This window comes from Syngnathoides biaculeatus, chromosome 17 (genome assembly GCF_019802595.1).
Source record: "Syngnathoides biaculeatus isolate LvHL_M chromosome 17, ASM1980259v1, whole genome shotgun sequence".
In the NCBI taxonomy this organism is placed as follows: domain Eukaryota; kingdom Metazoa; phylum Chordata; class Actinopteri; order Syngnathiformes; family Syngnathidae; genus Syngnathoides; species Syngnathoides biaculeatus.
The window spans coordinates 2911388-2931120 of NC_084656.1; the positions used below are offsets into that span (position 1 = coordinate 2911388).

The 19733-nt window shown below is 38.4% G+C and overlaps 1 protein-coding gene across 3 annotated transcripts in view; it reads left to right on the plus strand.

Annotated features, from left to right (window-relative positions):
• The window catches only part of slc38a9 (solute carrier family 38 member 9), a 51098-nt gene that overhangs the window by 30496 nt on the left and 869 nt on the right, over positions 1-19733 (plus strand). For 2 of the 3 annotated variants that reach the window (XM_061801860.1, XM_061801859.1), the window contains 6 exons: positions 1459-1665; positions 2070-2177; positions 14568-14674; positions 14914-15027; positions 15219-15367; positions 19608-19697. In XM_061801860.1, the coding sequence (XP_061657844.1) occupies positions 1459-1665; positions 2070-2177; positions 14568-14674; positions 14914-15027; positions 15219-15367; positions 19608-19697 (775 nt within the window). The remainder of the gene's footprint in view (positions 1-1458; positions 1666-2069; positions 2178-14567; positions 14675-14913; positions 15028-15218; positions 15368-19607; positions 19698-19733) is intronic. The other variant, XM_061801861.1, reaches the window with a different exon arrangement.

Here is a 19733-nt window from a genome sequence, read left to right on the forward strand (position 1 = left end):
TACCAGTAAGTGAAAAACAAAAAGAACAGCCAAAAGGCAGGTCAGTGCTGACTCACAATTAATGAGTTTGAATGCAGTTGGTCCTTTGTGAAAATGAAAAGGTTTGCAATTACAGTGAAGAAAACTTTTTGAACACCCTGCTATACACAAATAGTTAAAAAAAAAATTATACATTGTGATTTCTGGATTTTTTTTTTTTTTTAGATCATCTCTCTCACATGTACCTACGATGACAATTTCAGACCCCTCCATGATTTCTAAGTGGGAGAACTTGTAATAGCAGGGTGTTCAAATACTTATTGTCCTCACTGTAGTTACCATGAGCCTTGAAAAAAACAAAACAAAAAAACTTCCAAATGTACTAATACAAACGTGACTCATTTTTTTAAAAACGAAAATAAATATGACAGAAGCCTGATATAGCTTTTTTCTTTGTACACAGTAAGATAAAACATTTTGTATTGTGATGTTTGCTGTTTTTTCACATTGTTTTCCCTGTGACAGAGATGGATAGAGAACCCATATATAAAACACAATAAACACAATTTAAGAGTACTCTTACTTTAGAATAATGATTCAAGTAAAAGTAAAAAGTAGAACTCCAAATATTTACACGAGTAAGAGTAAAAATGTATTCAGTCAAAAACTTACTCAAGTAAAGAGTAACTCGTAACTTGATTTAAAAAAAAAAAAAAAAAAAATCTGAGACTAAATGTATAAATAAATAAAAAATATATATGTAGCGCAATCCACACAGACATGGCCACTATTTTAAATTGCCTGAAAACCATGTTTTATAATGACTAAATGAAAAAGCTCTTTGCTGACCAGACTTATGGATTATGCGTGACTGATGATAAATACAAGTAGCTATGGGCATGCCGATCATCATAATGGAGTAAAAGTATATATTCTTCACATAAATTTTCAGCTAAAAGAAAAAGGTATGGTTCATTCAAACAACAGCAATTTATCCAAAGTTTTCCTTGAGTAAATGTAATTGAGTAGATCTAGCACGTTTCTGCCCACCCCTGCCCTGTAATAGCATTGTAAAACTACTACTATAATAATGTACACTTTCTTAAATGATTTCCTCTGACAGTGTCAATCAAAACTATATTTCCAGGGTTAGAATACTTGTTACAGATCGTGTGTTGAACGTTACCTACAGCAATTGTAGGTTGAAATTGGCAATTTATTTTTAATTCCGGGACACTGATTTCTAAAGTGTAACTATGAACAAATGTGTGTCTTTCCAAGGTTTTTTTTTTCTCCGCACAAAAAATGTAATGTTGAAAAAGTTAGGAAAAGTGCCAGTCATTTTTGGTTATTGATGTCGTATTTATCAGAAAAATACAAATGACCTTGCAATAAAAGTTGCACTTAGAGAGATTTATTGGTTATAGATTGTGAACCTAGAGTCAGTATTGTAATACTTATTTCTAATTTCTCCACCAGTAATTTGTCCATACCCAAATACTGACACTGAAGGGAATTGCACCTTAGTAACACATTACATCCATACCAGTGGAAATGATACATCTGAGGTCAACTTTGAACACTGGTGGAGCAAAACCAACACCGTACCACTCTTCCTCATCATTCTACTGCTTCCCCTACTTTGCTTCCGCTCAGCCTCCTTCTTTGCAAGGTTCACCTTCTTAGGTAAGTCTGAATAGTAATATTTTCTTCGAGATGACTGTGTTTAAAAACTCTTTTAGAAATCTCCAATTTAGCTATCCAATTTTTTAAATTATCCTAACAAAGATAAAGCCATTTTGTACTTAATTACAGAAAGTGTCTGGCTTGTTCTGAGGCCTGAGTCCATCAGCACTGCACCCTGATAATCTAGTCCTACAGCCTGTGGTTGTAACAAATTCCCATTTTTTTAAATTGGCCTTAAAATAATTATAACCAATATTCGTATGAATTATAACAGTTTCTGATTTAATGTTAATTATTGCTGCGTAAATACTACCAAGTGTAATTATGGTTAATTTGTATTTTTTATTTATATTATTCTTCATCATACATACAATAAATTCACTCAATTATCATTCCTTGTCTAGGCACCATATCAGTGATCTACTTGATTATTCTGGTCACAATGAAATCTGTTCATCTTGGCTTTCACCTTGAGTTCCACTGGTTGGACAGGACCAAGTTTTATGTTCCAGGTAATCCAAATACCTTCTTCGTCAGGCATCATTGCCCCTGCTTGCTTTTGATTGATTGAGGCTTTTGATTGTTTTTTTTTTTACGACTCTTCCATCTATGATATTGAGATAACATAAAAAATCCATTAGTACACTTTTCTTTCAACAAATCTATATCATTTTAGTGAGTCTAGTGAGTTAGTTTTAAATAAACATTTGCTTACACTTGACCTTTACGCTAGACCAGGAGTCTCAAACATATGGCCCATGGACCAGAACCAGTCCATCAATCGGTTCAATTCGTCACGTGCGGAATGAGAACACTATTGCTATTTTTCAATAAAAGTAACTTTTGTTGCTAATTTTGTTAACTGTCGGGTGCACTTTCAACACTTAAATGTCATTGATGCACTTGTGAAGCCCAAATAAAGTTTCGGAAGCATACTAATATAAGAAGAAGAAAACTGATCTAAAATGGTGTGCTGTGTTCACAATACAGTTTTGGAAAAATAAGTGCCTTCTGTAGAAATTTTTCAAGAAATTGAATCTTACAAAATTTCAGTCAAAAGCTTCACTTCTAATGAGGTTGGTTTGTTGGAATCTTTTTGTTTTTTTTCCCGTCCACTGCCACAATTTTCATTATGTATACATTTTTCAAAAGATGCATAACTGAATGGTGGGCACTGACTGATACATAACACTTACATAACACGAAGAAGAGTCAGGTACAATTCTTGAATGTTCTAAAGCAGTCTTCCTTGAAAACCTCTCTTTTTAGTCTATTTAGGAGGTCCCTACCAACGGTGACAAATCTAAAGAGTGGGGGCGAGCAAAAACATGTTTGTGTGACTGTCTGCATGTTGTTGGAAAGTTACGATATGTAAACTAACAAATATGTACAATAACGACATATGTGCTGTGCAAAGCGTTCTTTGCAAGCAGAAGCATTCTCTTCATTGCAGCAAATGTGTGGTAAACATAAATTTTGATTAATAAATCTCACTTTGGTCTAATTCAATAAAGTTCATGTGGACAATTTGGAGAATGTTTATTTTAATTTTTGTTTTTTTTTGTGAGTATAATGTTAATGTTACCTTTCCTCCCATTTTTGTGAGTATAATATTAATGTTACCTGTCCTCCCATTATCTCTCCTTTTGAGACATCCATTAGCTCATGACTCAATTTAGACAAGTTAATTTGGTGCAATTGGTTTATTGTTTGGTCATACATCGAAGTTGTTTGTTTTATTTTTTCCATACATCCTGTTCTATTTTTTGACTCTTTTGCTGAGTTTCTCGTAATATATTCAATTCTAGATTTGTAGTTGTATCAACATCAGAATTTGAGGTTTTTTTTTTTTTTTTTTTTTTTTTTTCCCCATGCAGCTTCCTTGATTATTTCCCAATGAATTCATATTTTTTGTTTGTCTGTGGGACACATTTGGATACAGCAACAGTTTTTTGCAGTTGTTTCATTTAGTAATTGAACTAACAATTTTGCATATATTGCCTGTGGATGAAATTATCTGCGTTTTCTTTTTTTTTCAGTATTGCGCAAAAATATGAACCGTTGCAAATGCATATTGGTTGTCTGTATAAATCGTTAAATTTTTCTTTCATTAGTTTACATGCCTCAGTTAGTGTTAGTTGTACTGTTTTTGCAGAGAATGCTACAGCATATTCTGATTTGTTTTTTCCAAATACGAACACAACATTCCCTATTGGTAATGCCTGGTCTTTCATGTCACATCTGCTTTATTTATTTAAAAAATATATATATTTCTTTCCAAATTTTTGACAATCATGTTTTGTTCCATCTCCCGGAAATGGCAACATTTGCTGGATTAAGAGTTGTACATCTTTCTATTTTGATAGAAATGTCATGTTTCGCACAAAGTAAAACAAAACTGTTAATGCACTTATTTCTATGAAGTCATAAAGTGACCTTTGAAAGTCATAATCTTATCACAATTTGGCAAAATCAAGACCGAGCTTGTATGTTGCAAAATGTCATTTTTAAGTCTTCGTTATTGCATCATTTTGGAGTTCTTAATTTGGCTAATTCGGGACCCAAATTCAGCATTAATTTGTCAGTCCCAAAAATGACAAATTTTTGAATTGTGGCTTTCGAGTTTGTAAAATGTTTAACCAGTTATTGGCAAATTTGGAGTTTCTTTTTGCTTTGTGCCCGTCCTCAGCCAGATGCTATAAAAGAGTCACTGTCTTTCACGTTTCCTTATCATGGGACACTATCGCAACATATTTAAATAAACCATTGAGTTGAAATTTTGACTCCAAATGTGAATGCAAAGCAAATCTGGCATTCTTTACCCACTGGGGTTGAAAGAAATGCATTACTTATATCTATTACGATGAATATTATTGCATCTGGTCTGAGGGAATTAAAGTGTCAAAGTCATGCATGCAAGGTAGTCTTATTTTGTATGTCCTGAAGTGTAGTCGGCACACTCCCCTTAAATTTTGTCCAAGTCCAGTCTGTCTCAGTTGGTCATTATTTTATGATGTCATGTCATATTGTGAAAAGGGCAGTTGGGGGTAGAGAGGCGCAAGCACTCACCTCTTTGTTCTTAATTTTCAACTGTACTTTATTGTCCTGATGTCAGTCCTTTTTCGTCATCATCTCTTCTATGAAACATCATTTCTTTCTTTCTTTCAACATTCTCATCTCTCTCTCATTCTATTTTCTTCCAATATTCTATATATTTCTTTATTACTACTTATTATTATTACCCTTTTTATTATATACTCTTGCAAGGTCGCTATTTTCTGGCTATTTAACTGACCAGTGAAATTGTGTTGATATCCATTTATATAAATATTAGTTTTGTGTTGGATTAATTTTTTTCAGCATATTTCCAATCTTTACACTGCAGTGTGTCTCATAAGTTTTTCCTTACTATTATTTTTTTCTCATTTTAGTCACTTTAAAGAGAATTTTTGCCTTTATTTTCCACAGTGGTGTGTTAAGTTTACAACTGAAGTTTACAACTGAGAGTATACCACTACATTCAATTTTCTCTTGCACACGGGATTAGGGGATTTTATGGAATTTATTGCGAAGCTATTTACACATGGAATTTAAGTGCGCGACAGGGCTCCATCACCCTCAGGAGGAGCAAAAGCTATTTACACACGGAATTCAAGTGCTCAGTCACCCTCAAACTGCTTGACATTGACTAGTATAGGACAAGGCTTGATCATGTCTCCTTACACGCTTTAATGACTCCCTGTCATTTACTCTTTGAACAATTTTTTTCTCTCTTTTTAAACCAAAATTGGACTCACCCTGTTGTCTTCCGTCCGTCTTTGGATCCAACACAGTACGAAAAGTCTAAAGACTTAACTGACAGATAGGTGGATGCCAATTAGTGTTGTTGCAGAAAAAGGCACTCTGGCTGGCGAGAGCCGAGCTGGATGTAAGCAACATGGAAGGATCGTCTATAGCTCAGTTCGCTCCATGCAAAGGTGTTTTTATTTTTAAAAAAAATCTCAACGGCTTTTCTACTTTAAACTACACTGCAAAAACACGTATAGTCCTTTGGTGAATGTGTTGAGTGAATGTGATTTTAAGGGAGGCTTCATTAATGGAATGAGGAAGCGCTTAAATTAATCATTTAAATGAAAAAGAACTGAACGATTCAGTGACAAAATCTTTTTAAAGAACTGATTCAAGTGATTCAATACTCTCAAAAGAACTGCTCTGCCCATCATGAATGCTGTTTGTGGTCCGTGAAGGCAACTATGCGTGTGTGCATCCATGTTCATAAACGTCAAAGTGAGTGTGGGTTTAGTGACCTCAGCTGTGCAGCGCTTCAAACCAGCTCACAGTACAGACTACAATGGAGTTGGAATTTCTCACTTTTCATTGTAAATATTTAATTATTGGAAGTCCTTTAGTGACACGCTCCTTTAACTTAATCTCCATGACTAATTTATGACAAGGTATGATGTTAACATATGACCCACAATCAATGTTCCCACTAATTTTTGACGTGTCTGAGCAAACACACTAAGCCCGTGAGTGCCCCCCCCCTGACCATTGTGATCAACATCAGACGTATGCACTGTAGTCAATCAGTGTCATCCATTGAAGTTACATGGCTCATTAAAAGGTTCAGATTGCATTCCCATCAGAAAATTTTCAATTTTGTGTTTTAGCTAACTTAGACTGAAAATGGAAACAAACAAAAAAATACATTACAACACAAATACACACCAAGCCAACTATTAACTATAAATTTGAAATGTCGCTTCCAACTTTTTTTTTTTTTTTTTTTTTTTTTTAACCCACAATGATATCCTTGTCTGTTTTTCTTGGTGTAAAAGTGAATTATTGCTTGGAGAGTATCTTTCGCAATGCATGTTGAAAGCTGAATGGTGCTCCCAAAGAGTTTTCGGGTTATTATGTTGCCTCCTATATTTAAAATACAGAATTAGCTTTTTGTGCACTGCATTGTCTGTGCTTTCTTCTTGATGAGGCTGTGCCAAGGTGGAATTTTAACATTATATACCATCTCATCCTTTACTTTCTACTTTGGCTTCAGACCAGACCTTTTTTACTCAAAAAAGAGAGTCTCATCCAGTTTAGCCACTTTTTGTTCTATTATTCACATAGCCTGGTGTTTGTAATTATGAGTGTACCCCTTTAAAATGGATGGGAGCGGTGTCAGGTAAACGAGGGAGTAGAGTGTGTGGCTCGGTGTGGCCGAGCAGCAGCTCTTTGTGAGAGGCAGTGTTGTGCAGTGTTTTTAAAAAAAAAAAAAAAAAAAAAGAGGCAGGCTGTAATTCACTGCTGGATCTGTTTACCTCTGCGCTGAGAGCGCGACAAAGCAAAGCAAAGCAAAAGCAAAGCAAATTTATTTGTATAGTGCATTTCATACACAAGGTAATTCAATGTGCTTTACATGATTAAAGGCATTTGAAAGAGATAGAGAAAGAGATAAAATATTTAAAATGGGATAAAAACAGTAAAAATGACAGACAAAATATTTTAAAAAAGACAATTAAAACCGCATACAGTGCAAGTAATATGATCAAAAAGTGGATATATTCTAAAAAGCATGAGGAAAAAAAGAATCGTTGAGAAAACCAATGTAAATATTTGGTACAGTAGGCTTTGTTTGCAATTACAGAGGTCAAACATTTCCTGTAGTTGCACACACTGAAGGAGGAATTTTGGCCCACTCATCCACACAGATCTTCTCTCAGGGTTCGCACGCGGCCCTAAAAGTCCCTAAAAACCCCTAAATTTTCGAAGGTGCATTTAGGGGCTCCAAAAAGGAGTCGCACCGGAAAAACAGGAGACACCCTGATTTGGCGAAGACTCTCTCATCTTCCGTTGGTATGAATCTGTTTCTAAAATATCAAGATAGTGAAGCATCAACTTCAGGCATTGGTACTAGCAGTGCATGCGCACTAGGGATCGCATAAAACCGCTTACTTTCATAACCGATTTTAACCGAACAGTTGTAGCAAAAAAAACGATTAAGCGGTTTTAAAACCGGTACCATAGTGGTGTTTACATAATTCACCCGCGGGACCTCGAGTTGGGGTGCGGTGTTCCGCACTGACTGTTTTTGTTGTTGCTCTTCCGGAGTGACGAGTTCACAGAGTTCCCGCCATTATGCGAGTAGTGTTTTGATGTCTGCCAATAAAACAAGTTTTGTTCCTGTGTCCGACACTCCACCTCCGACTCCTTATCTCTGGCGCTACACCTTTGATCGTTAATTTACTCCGCGGTAATGGGGTAGTTTGTATACAATATTGACAAAAAAGCTTGTTGAATGTGGCTTTCAACAACACACTCGTGTAAGTTAAATTTTCATTTTTTTTGTAAAATGTTTTAATGTTGACATTCTTCTTTTGGACTTTCAGAAAGGGCATGAAAGTATACCGACGTTTCCTCGATGCCATGTTTGATGTTTCTTTGATTTAACTGAATGTTCTTTTGAGTCCAACTTTACTCTATCACCAAAACTTGAAAAAAGTGGAAATAATGTTGAAAAAATAGTGCAATGTGGAGTACCGGAACTGGAAGAAATGATTGGAAATTTTAACCGATTTCGAAAGTCTGATTACGGTTTCGGTTCTAAAAAAAAACCCCGAAAACCGGTTATAACCGGTTATTTGTAACCGGTTGCGATCCCTAATGCGCACCTAGAGTTGTCCAGCCATCGACTTCAACCAGCCAGAAGTCAGGCTTGATGAACGTAGTTCAATACACAAAGACGGACTCATTAAAGGCAGAGATCGTGTGGACTTTAAAAGTGATCTGCAGCCATTACACTTACAAATCTTGTGAAAATAATTCTAAAGTGTTTGCAGTCATGTTCCCAGACTGTGACATTGCTAAAAACTACCACTGTGGGGAAAGGAATACTTCGTACCTGGCTACATTTGGCATCGCTGCCCACTTTTCATCTTTATTGCCTCAAAGCCAAAAAAGCCAGAATAGAGACTGACATATCAACGCTTATTGAGAAGGCTGACAGGCTGTGTGAGGAGGCAGAAGAAAAGAGGAATCTGAGGTTTATCACCGAGGCCAATGCACTCAGAGGCAGAGCAAAGGACAAGAGAGCCACTTTGGCACCTCTGCAGCAACAAATAGAGGAGGCACTGGGTAGGCTCAAGGAGCTAGAGTAGGGGTGCTGAAACAGACATCTGTAGAAGACATTTGTATATATGGTTGCAATTGTAGTTAGAATCTGTTTTTCTGTATACTGTTATGTGAAAATGTTGACAATGGTCATATCAATGAGAACTACCACAAGGGGTGACAGGTGATCACTGTCACAGGTACTGAGATACTGGAACATTTGATGAACCAAGAACGGTTGTTGGCACCATTGGGTGAGTCTTTTTTCCTTACTCTTGTTTTCCCACGATGGCCCAAAATTTTTCTTGTCGGCCCTAAATTTTTTCCGTGTCAGCCCCTAAGAATGCCCCTAAAAAGCCCTTAAATTTTTTTGGTCAGACTGAGTATGAACCCTGTCTCTAGATCAGACAGGTTTCTGGGCTGTCGCTGAGAAACAGAGTTTCAGCTCCCTCCAAAGATTTTCTATTGGATTGGTCGGGAGACTGGCTAGACCACGCCAGAACCTTGATATGCTTCTTCAGGAGCCACGACCCATCTTCAATGCTCTGACTGAGGGAAAGAGGTTGTTCTCCAAAATACATGGCCTCATCCTCTCCTCTCCTTAATACAGTGCAGTTGTCCTGTCCCATGTGCAGGAAAAACACCCCCAAAGCATGATGCTACCACCCCCATGCTTCTTAGTAGGGATAGTATTCTTGGGATGGAACTCATCATTCGTCTTCCTCCAAACATGGTTAGTGGAATTATGACCAAAACGTTCCATTTTGGTCTCATCTGACCACAAAACCTTCTCCCATGACTCCTCTGTATCATCCAAATAATCATTGGCAAACTTCATACCGGCCTTGACCCGTGCTGGTTTAAGCACGGCAACCTTCTGTGCCATGGATGATTGACATCTTAGTGTATTTCCAACAGTCACCTTGGAAACGGTGGTCCCAGCTCTTTTCAGGTCTTTGACCAAGTCCTGTCGTGTAGTCCTGGGCTGATTCCTCACCTTTCTAAGGATCATTGAGAACCCACGTGGTGATATCTTGCATGGGGCTCCACTCCGATTGAGATTGACCATCATGTTTAGCGTCTTCCATTTTCTAATGATTGTTCCAACAGTGGACCTTTTTTCACCAAGCTCCTTGGCAATTTCTCCATAGCCCTTTCCAGCCTTGTGGAGTTGTACAATTTTGTCTCCGGTGTCTTTGGACAGCTCTTTGCTCTTGGCCATGTTACACGTTTGTGTCTTACTGATTGTATGGGGTGGACAGGTGTCTTTATGCAGCTAACGACCTCACACATGTGCATCTAATTCAGGATAATAGATGGAGTGGAGGTGGACTTTTAAAGGCGGACTAACAGGTCTTTGAGGGTGAGAATTCTAGCTGATAGACAGGTGTTAAAATACTTATTTGCAGCTGTATCAGACAAATAAATCGTTAAAAAATCATACATTGTGATTTCTTGATTTTTCTTTTTGGATTATCCCTCTCACAGTGGACATGCACCTACGATGAAAATTTCAGATCCCTCCATGATTTCTAAGTGGGAGAACTTGCAATATAGCAGGGTGTTCAAATACTTATTTTCTTCACTGTAGCTTCGCTTGCAACAACGCCACTGTCACCACCACCTGACACATCACTAATCAAAGTAATTAGCTACCTGTTGCCACCTACTGATAGAGAAGCTCATTATATCATTACTCTTGCCATCATTGGACAGCTTAAACAGTCTGCGACTGCACATTATCTGCGGATTCATTTTTGCCAGTTAGGTGAAATTGGATGATTTCCCACAGCACACCAGACACTACACCACAGCACAGTAGCATAGTAGTTGAAAAACACTGCTGTAACAAGTATTAATAATCAACAGGCCTTCAGAAAGAAGTGGAAGGTGGACCAGGAGAACAGTCAGTTTAAGTGCCAGTGGACAGACCAGTTTTATTTTATATTACTGAGACACATCAATGCAACGAGGATGCTTAATCTGCACACAGACTGTTGCTGTCTCTAAAGATGAAAATCAAAAGTGGCACTTTGACACCACGCATGATACTAGCTTTAATGCCACTTAGGGAACAAAATCGAATCAGTGTAAAAAGAGCAAGCATGTAGGCGGTGTACAAGCAGTCCATTTCTTCTTTAAACACATCTACGTCAGCACAAGATGACGCAAAAGATGCATCACTGCAAGTTTTGTGATGGAACCTTACAAAAGCTAAAAGGCATTCTCTGTTGATTTGAAAACTGTGAATTTGAAATGGTTGTGATGTTTTAAGAGTTGATGAGAAAAAGAAGAATGCAATTGTTGAGCCGTTAAAGCAGGTACCACTGTCGGCAAACGCAGCAAAAACAAGAGTTGAAGTTTTAGTATAGGATTTAAACTCTACTCACCAAGTTGAAGAAAGCATAAGCCATTTCACTTGCCACATATGCATCCTGTGACTGAACTGCTATGGAACTGCTGGCAGTGTTAGTAAGATTTTTGATGAAAAGACATTTTGGGAAAAGCTGCTTGCTCTGTTTCCTCTACACTGCACAACCAGGGAAATACTCTTTCTTGACGCATTTGTTTGAGAAGAATAGGTTGGATTTGACAAAAAATACATTTGAGTTGTGATGGATGGAGCTCCAACGAAGGTGGGACACAGCAAGGGGCTTGTTAACCCTGCTTTCCATGGTTAAGCGGCACTGCTGACATTTCACTGCATCATACGCAAAACACTGCTCGGCGCTAAAGCAAGTGGAGAAATGTGACGATGCAATGATGGATACTATGACATGACTTCTTAACTTGGTGAGAGCTCCAGTCTGCAACATCATCTTTTCAGAGCATTACTGGAGGAAATGTCAGCTACTTAACGATTTTCGCTGGGTGAGCAAAGGCAATGTGTTGGAGTGGTTATGTGCAGTCACAATAGACTTTTTTTTTTCCAAGCTGCAAAACAAAAATGAGAGAGAATTTCTAAACTTATTAAATATCCAGAAGGTGATGGCAGATGTTATTTTTTTGCATGACATGTCCCATCTAAATCACCTAACTCCAATGACAGGGCAAAAACCAGACTGTTGCAGGCTTGTACGAAGGTGTTCAAGCTTTCCAGTCAAAGCTGAACCTTCTGCATAGCGACATTCATGGAAGCAAGTTACACTTTCCATATCTGCGGGAGCATTGTGTAAAGCACCACATGTAGCAATGAAGCATTTTGTGTTGAATCTGGCAGAAAATTTCAGAGAACAATTTGACAGCTCCCCTAAACGTTCAGATGACATCTTCCTCTTTCCGAGAGAGACGTTCTCTGTTCCAGTTGATGGCTAGCGGACTGCACTAGGCAAAATACTGATACTTTTTTTGTTTGCGGCAGTTCTTCAGATGGAGATTATGGACATCGCAAAATCTGATTTGCTCAAAGCACAGCACAAGAATGTTGGGGTGACTGACTTTTGAATTGACGTGGTTCCAATATCTCTATTCAAAGTCACCAGAGCTTCTCCAATCTTCTTACTCATAATATTCCTGTCCATATAGCTCTCCAATACACATCTTGGACAGTGCCTTCGGATTCTGACAAGACAATACAGACCCACTACCAGAAAGATTGCTTCATCCTCTTGGTCTCATTTCTTGTATTTGATTGGTTAGTAAAATTTGATTTTATTTGAATTTATCAATCAAACAATTCAAGTCAATGGACCTTTCTGACTCGCGATCTTCAGCTCCGCCCCCCCGAGCTACAGTTGCCATGCTCCACAATCTTCCAAAATGGCGACTGAACATATGTTTGAACCAGGTCCTCTATCACGTATTCCATATAATATTGGGGTATGTTTTTTTGCTTCTCCAAGATAGTTCTACAGAGTGGTCTCAACTATTTCACGCACAGATATGTAGACAAGATTAAGAGTTTAGACGGATCAGGAAGCAATGTCAGAGGTACAGCGAAACGTTGGCGATCGATGCAAAAAAAGGTTGACGCCTCACAAACTTCATATTGAAATCCAACAGGATAAAATACTGGAATCATACTGTGCATGTAAAGCAGGATGAGTACTTTTTACTTGGAAAGATCACGAGTAATATCATTGTATTCTTATAAGTGACTGGGTGTATTCATTTGACTTGGCTCGTAATGGAACCTAGTGCTATGTCTTAAAAGTCTGATGTGATACAAATAAGCAAATAGAGATTTCTCTTGCATGACATTCCACATTTATATATCACGAACCCGACTTGTCTGCATAAAACATTACACACTTCATTCAGCAGGTCAGTGATACATGAACAAAGTGAAAGTTGTTCTCCTGCAATGTATAAAGCACTGATAATAATGAAATCAAACTCAGAGAAGATACTTCTCCCTCACTTACCTTCGAACATACAGCCTAGTGTTTGTTGATATTTTTCACAAGGAGTTGTATGTGAGGTCTTCCACAAGCTTTAATCCATCGGAGACACTTCGCCAACTGTGTTTTAGGCTTTGGAAAATTAATCAACCGGGCCCCTTGTAACCTAGCAGGATATCTTTCGTCAGAATTGCACGTTACCCATCTGAGGACCATTTTCTTCCTAACATTAACTTTTCAAAACGCACGCCACCGACAAACAGTCTTGTTTGTGGGACATGGCTCCGAGAGGGGCAGGACCAGCCAGGGGTTAAGACAATGCTGCTATCTGATTGGCTGTTATTGTACGAGTGATTGACATGTTGGAAAGGTCCATTAAGGACATCAGTGAACTCAAAACTGGTCAAATGTCACACAACAATAAAACAAACTCAATTTTAAAACATTTAAACTAAACCAAATTCTATTCTTACTTGTCTCCTACTGAGGTAAATGTAGTTGGAGAAATACTGCGGACAGCTGCCTGTGTGGAATGTTCAAAGCCATTGTGACATGTTGTCACTTATTCTGGATGTTTGCTTCGTTTGTTTTACTTTTTATTGAGGGGTACACTTTTTAATAATCAGCATCAATGTTATTGATTTTCTTAAATAAAAATATTCCAAGTTTATTTACAAAAGTGATCATTTATCTTTACCTGAGTATAACCTTTTCCCTCTTGTGTACCACCTGCTGTTGTTCTGTTGTTTTATTGATAAAATTGATCATGTTCTGTAGATCAAAATATTCTACAGGACGTAGTAATTACAATATATTATTGATTTGGACTTATTTTCTTTCAACTGTGCATTTTTTTCCTCATCTTTGCTTCAACACAAGCTATATCACAACTACCGTATAGCTGCTTCTAGAAAGAATTACCTGCTGTACATAAATGTAATATTACTATTGCTTATGATAGCCGCAACAATAACATTTCCATATAAAAGAGTATTTAATCGTCCAATGAAAAGACTCCCCTAAAATTCTGTTTGTGACTTTGCAACTGTGATATAATTTGACCCTTGGTGAGAAGTAATTGGGAACCCCTGCTATATATTGTTTCAAGAAACTGGAGCCTGTCCCAGTTGACGTTGGGCAGGAGGGAGGGTGCACCCTGAACTGGTCACCTGTTAGTCACAGGATATTTGAAAACAAATGACATAATTCTGAGGAGAAAGGTGTGTTGAATGAGCTATCTGATGAGTTTGTCTTTGAATTAAAAATGTTCTGTTGATGTGGCCTTTTTTCGGGGATGTTTTTGGTTGTTTTATAATTGTCTAAAGAATTGCCTTGCTTTGTGACACGTTCATACTCTCCTGTCCAAAATAAACTATTTCTACTTTGGTCTTTAATAAAGAATTTGGCTCTAAAGTAAAAGAAAATCATCTGATCCCTGTGATTGTGTTCCTCCAGAATTCCGGCTGCTCTTTCCTCAACTGACAGGTGTCCTCACGCTGGCTTTCTTCATTCACAACTGTATCATCACACTGATGAAGAACAACAAGCATCAAGAGAACAATGTGGGCCTTTGTGACTTGTTTTACTCCATTTACCAGGATGTAAACATACTTTGAACTCCATTAGCTAATTCTTGATCTGAGTGAATGATCGCCACTGATAATTGTCATGGTTCTAAATTGCACCTCTGACAGGAAAGACTCAAATAACAGCAGCTCCACTCATGATTATAGCGTTTATTTTCCTCTGGTATGCTCATTATTTTAGAAGACACAATGTGACTAAGTTTTGGTACTTTCAGGTACGGGACCTGTCTGTGGCTTATCTCCTTGTTGGGCTGACGTACCTCTATGTGGGAGTGTTGATCTTTGCTACTTTTCCATCACCTGCTCTCAGCAAAGATTGCATTGAACCAGTAAGCCTGAAAAACATTCTAAAAATACGTCACAGAAAGGTTGTGCTTTTGTGAAAATAATCCCCATGAATTCATGCCATACTTATGTCATCTGTTGCTTATTCTTCAAAGCAGTATTTTAGGATCACCTGCATAACCTTTACAGAGACAGTTTTTAGTGAAACATGCTATTGTTGTCCTCTGCCCATCAGAACTTCTTAGATAATTTCTCCAGTGGTGATGTTCTGGTTTTTGTGGCTCGGACCTTCCTGTTGTTCCAAATGATCACAGTCTATCCATTGCTCGGATACTTAGTGCGAGTCCAGATGATGGGCCAGATTTTCGGCAAACATTACCCCAGGTAATCCATAGATCATTATGGTTCCAAATTGAAACATCATAATGTATGAACCAGCACAGTCTTGTTTATTTAGGCTATAATCACACGAGAAATGAAAAATGATACACAGTGCATTTTGTTTTGCACATTTTGGGTCCAGGTTCATGTAGGGTTCATATTTTGGATGTTTAATTTGAGATCTAAGATTACCCAGTTTAAAAAAAAGATTAAGATCACGATTGTATTTCATCATGTTTGTGATGCTATCTGTGTTGAAACTCTGTGGTGGTGTGATACACTTACCAGCTGCAGTGTCACATGGAGCATAAAGAGATTTGTCACTGGGACATTACATGACTACCAGAATACCACAATATTTGTGATTCAGCAAAACTTTTTCATTTTATTTTTATAGTTCTTTGAATTGATTTATTGCAGTGTACACAAAAACACACACACATCCCATGATGCGAACCGCTCCAAAGTTATTTTGAAAACAGACAGACACCAACCATGATGTTTCCAGATATTGTGATATGCAATGAAAACAGGGAGCAGGCAGAGGAACAATTAGAAAGATGGAGACATGCACTGGAAAGGAGAGGAGTGAAGATTAGCTGAAGTAAAATTGAATTTATGAGCGTGAATGAGAGAGGTGGAGGGGTAAGAGTAAGGCTACAGGGAGAAGAGATAGCGAGAGGGTGGATGACTTCAAATACTTGGGGTCAACAATACAGAGCAATGGAGAGTGTGGTAAGGAAGTGAAGGAACGGGTCCAAGTGGGGTGGAACAGTTGGCGGAAGGCCGGCCATGATGTACGGATTAGAGACGGTGGCACTAAAGAAACAGCAGGAAGCAGAACTGGAGGTAGCAGAAATGAAGATGTTGAGGTTCTCGCTTGGAGTGAGCAGGTTGGATAGGATTAGAAATGAGCTGATTAGATGGACAGCCAAAGTTGGATGTTTTGGAGACAAGGTTTGAGAGAGCAGACTTAGATGGTTTGGATGTGTTCAGAGACGAGAGAGTGAGTATATTGTAGAAGGGTGCTGAGGATGGATCTGCCAGGCAAAGGAGCGAGAGGAAGACCAAAGAGAAGGTCATTGGATGTGGTGAGGGAACACATGAGGGCAGTTGGGGTTAGAGAGGAAGATGCACGAGATAGGCTAAAATGGAAAAAGATCACACGCTGTGGCGACCCCTAACGGGAAAGCCGAAAGAAAAGAAGAAGACAGCAGTGATGAAAGTCCTCTGGATTTTACCAGAATTCTGGATTTTTACATTTTCATGAAAATTGAGGAAAAATTGCCTAAAATTAATCCAGATATTAGTTGACAACATTGAACAGACATGCATTTGAATTTGTTGTTTTGCTTTCACGAGCATAGCCATGTTGAGGCTCTAACACTAGTAACAGTAACCCCCGTCCCCTCGCATTCTCTCAAGACGTCGCTTATTTTGTGTGGTCTTGACCGTAATTTACATGTTTATGAAATAAACGTGTAACTAAACAAGCCTTCTCCAAAACAACCTGTATTTACCCGGAAACAGGAAATGCAAGTTAACCGTACTGAGCATGGACGGAGCATGTACGAAAGCGCATGTTCAGAACTGTTTCAAGTAATGCGAGCGCATTTACGTCAAAAGGCATTAACATCATGAGCCATGTCAAAGGAAATTATTTCAGTTACACCAGGGGTGCTCATTGCGTTGATGGCGAGGCAGTGTGACGGTGTAAAAAAAAAACAAAAAACAGACTATCATCCACCTCGTCGTTTGATTCAGGTGTGGCCAATATGTTGAGCGCATGCACATAAAGGCGCGTTCTAGCAAGCCGGCCTCCTATTTACGGCAGTCCTGTGGTGCGTGACCCCCCCCCCCCCCTCCACAACAATACGTCACAATTGCCGACAGGAATGTTTGTTCCAATGTATCGCTAGCTTGTTGCCACGAATTCCGATTATGTTGAACTAAACTTTCAGGATCTTCAAAACATTGCGAGTATAGACCATTCGTGTTTATTCCTTGACAGGCCAGTACATTTAATTTTTCTTCAGATAAAGTTTTTCAGATCAAGAATTTTTATTGATAAAAAATTTTAAATACCGTTTTATATCATGTTCTACTAATATCAGTTGAAATTGGAAGTTATCATTTCTGAGTTTTAAATTTTAGTTTTCTATTTTATTTATTATTTTGTATTTGTTTATTTTATTTTGAATTTACAGTTAAGTTATATTAATCCAGTTTATTTTAAGGCCATCCCTAATCACACCCGCAACTTTATCTGCGAGCATGACTGACCACACCCGTACATTTTTCAAATGAGTGTGTGTGTGTGTGTGTGTGTGGTGTGTGTGTGTATGTATATATATATATAATATATATATATATAAGCTCGCACTTGTATTTTCAGGAATTTTCACAAAAGTCCACTTTCACCTCTAAGACAGACACCAACCTACCTACTGAAGCAAGATTTCATTGATCTCTTAACAAAAGTGCAATGTTTGGATACCGAGGTTTTGACCTCTCCCAGTGGTATGATTTGGAGATGAATGTTTCTTTAGGCTAAGTCAATTAAACGTCTCAAAGAGTGAGTTTCATTGACAATTTCCGCATATTTTGGGAGCACAGACATATTTACAAGGCAGACAGTTTCTGTCTCTTTCGACAAGAAGTTAAGTTATTGGCTGCCAACATTTTTTCTTGTGTACGTCATTCAGCGGCCTGAAAAGAAAAAAATGGCCATTGCGGAAGGAAAAAAAGATGCAGTTGCTACCAAACAGAGGACCAAGACATAAGGCAACATGAAGAAAAAAAGTCCTCTGTTGAGATATTGATTGACATCCTGGGATATATTTAGGGCAGCAAAGTGAAACAGCTGGAAACCGTTGGCCTGAAAGTTTTGAGGACCGTGGTTCAAATCCCGGCACTCCGTGTGTGGAGTTTGCATGTTCTCCCCGTGTCTGTGTGGGTTTTCTCCGGGCACTCCGGTTTCCTCCCACATCCCAAAAATATGGAAGATTAATTGGACACTGTAAATTTCCCCTCGGTATGATTGTGAATACGGCTGTTTGTCTCAATGTGCCCTGCGATTGGCTGACAGCCATTTACCCCACATCCTGCCCGTTTACAGCTGGGATAGGCTCCAGCACTCCCTGTGACCCTTGTGAGGAAAAGTGGCTAAGAAAATGGAGGGACGGATCGATGGATGGATGGATGGATACAACCTATCATGAAAGTTCAAGAAAGTCCACCATCACTGTAGCCCAACGGAAGCGTCCCCTCATGCAAAAGACATGAAAGCCCATGTGGAATTTGCAAAAAAACACCTGAAGGACTCCAAAACAGTGACAAATAAGATACTTTGGTCTGATGAGACCAGATGGAACTTTTTGGCCTTAATGCTAAACCGTATGAGTGGGGAAAAACTGGCACTGCAGATGTTTGCTTCATCTTTGTTGAAAAACCGCACTGGAGATTCATTTACGCCATAATAGCGTGCCACTGATGCATAACTTCTGCCGTCTTTGATCATATCCAGTTTTTTGCTGATCGTCGTCCTTTTCTTCTTCCTCTTGGATCCCGTGGAGAAAGCTTTTGTGAGGGCACAACGCTTAGATGGTATTGTAACTAGACTACCTATGCGAGACAGTTAACGGTGTGGATGAGACTGGCTAGCCAAGACGTGAGATAAGGGAACAAAGGAAGTTGCTGGATGAGGTTTCGATGATGCGCAACCAATCACCTCAGAGGATAAAGCCACTTGTGTTCTTATTTGTCGATGTCACGCCAGGACCCAATCATGCACCCTGTATCAACACGTTATTCCACAATATCTCGATATGGCTGTATTTTTTCAGGTTTATTTATTTATGTATGTATGTATGTATGTATCTATTTAAATGAATAAAAAAAAACGCAAACAAAAACAATACGTGACGCAAAGTGGTGAGGCAACCCTGTAAATGCTTTTCGATTAGATGGCAGAAAGTGTACAATTAACTTGTGTATCCACTTTTTATGACATTTTTGTTTGTTGGTGTGCTGAGATTTTTCGAATGTAACATATGCCTTGGCTCAATAAAGGTTGGAATCACTTCACTAGACAACCATTCAGGTTTCTCATTCAGCCGTTTTAGAAAATTCATTGTCCGCTCATGCATTCCACAAACTATTTCCTTCCTATTCTGAAATGTTGGTTTTACACACACGTGGATTAAGAATTTCTATATTCAAATATCTCTTTCTATTACTTTAGTTTCTTCCATGTCCTCATTCTGAACATCTTGATTGTTGGAGCTGGTGTCCTGATGGCAAAGTTTTATCCCAACATTGGATCCATTATTCGGTAGAGGTTTTATTTATTCAGTCCTTAAAATGGTGC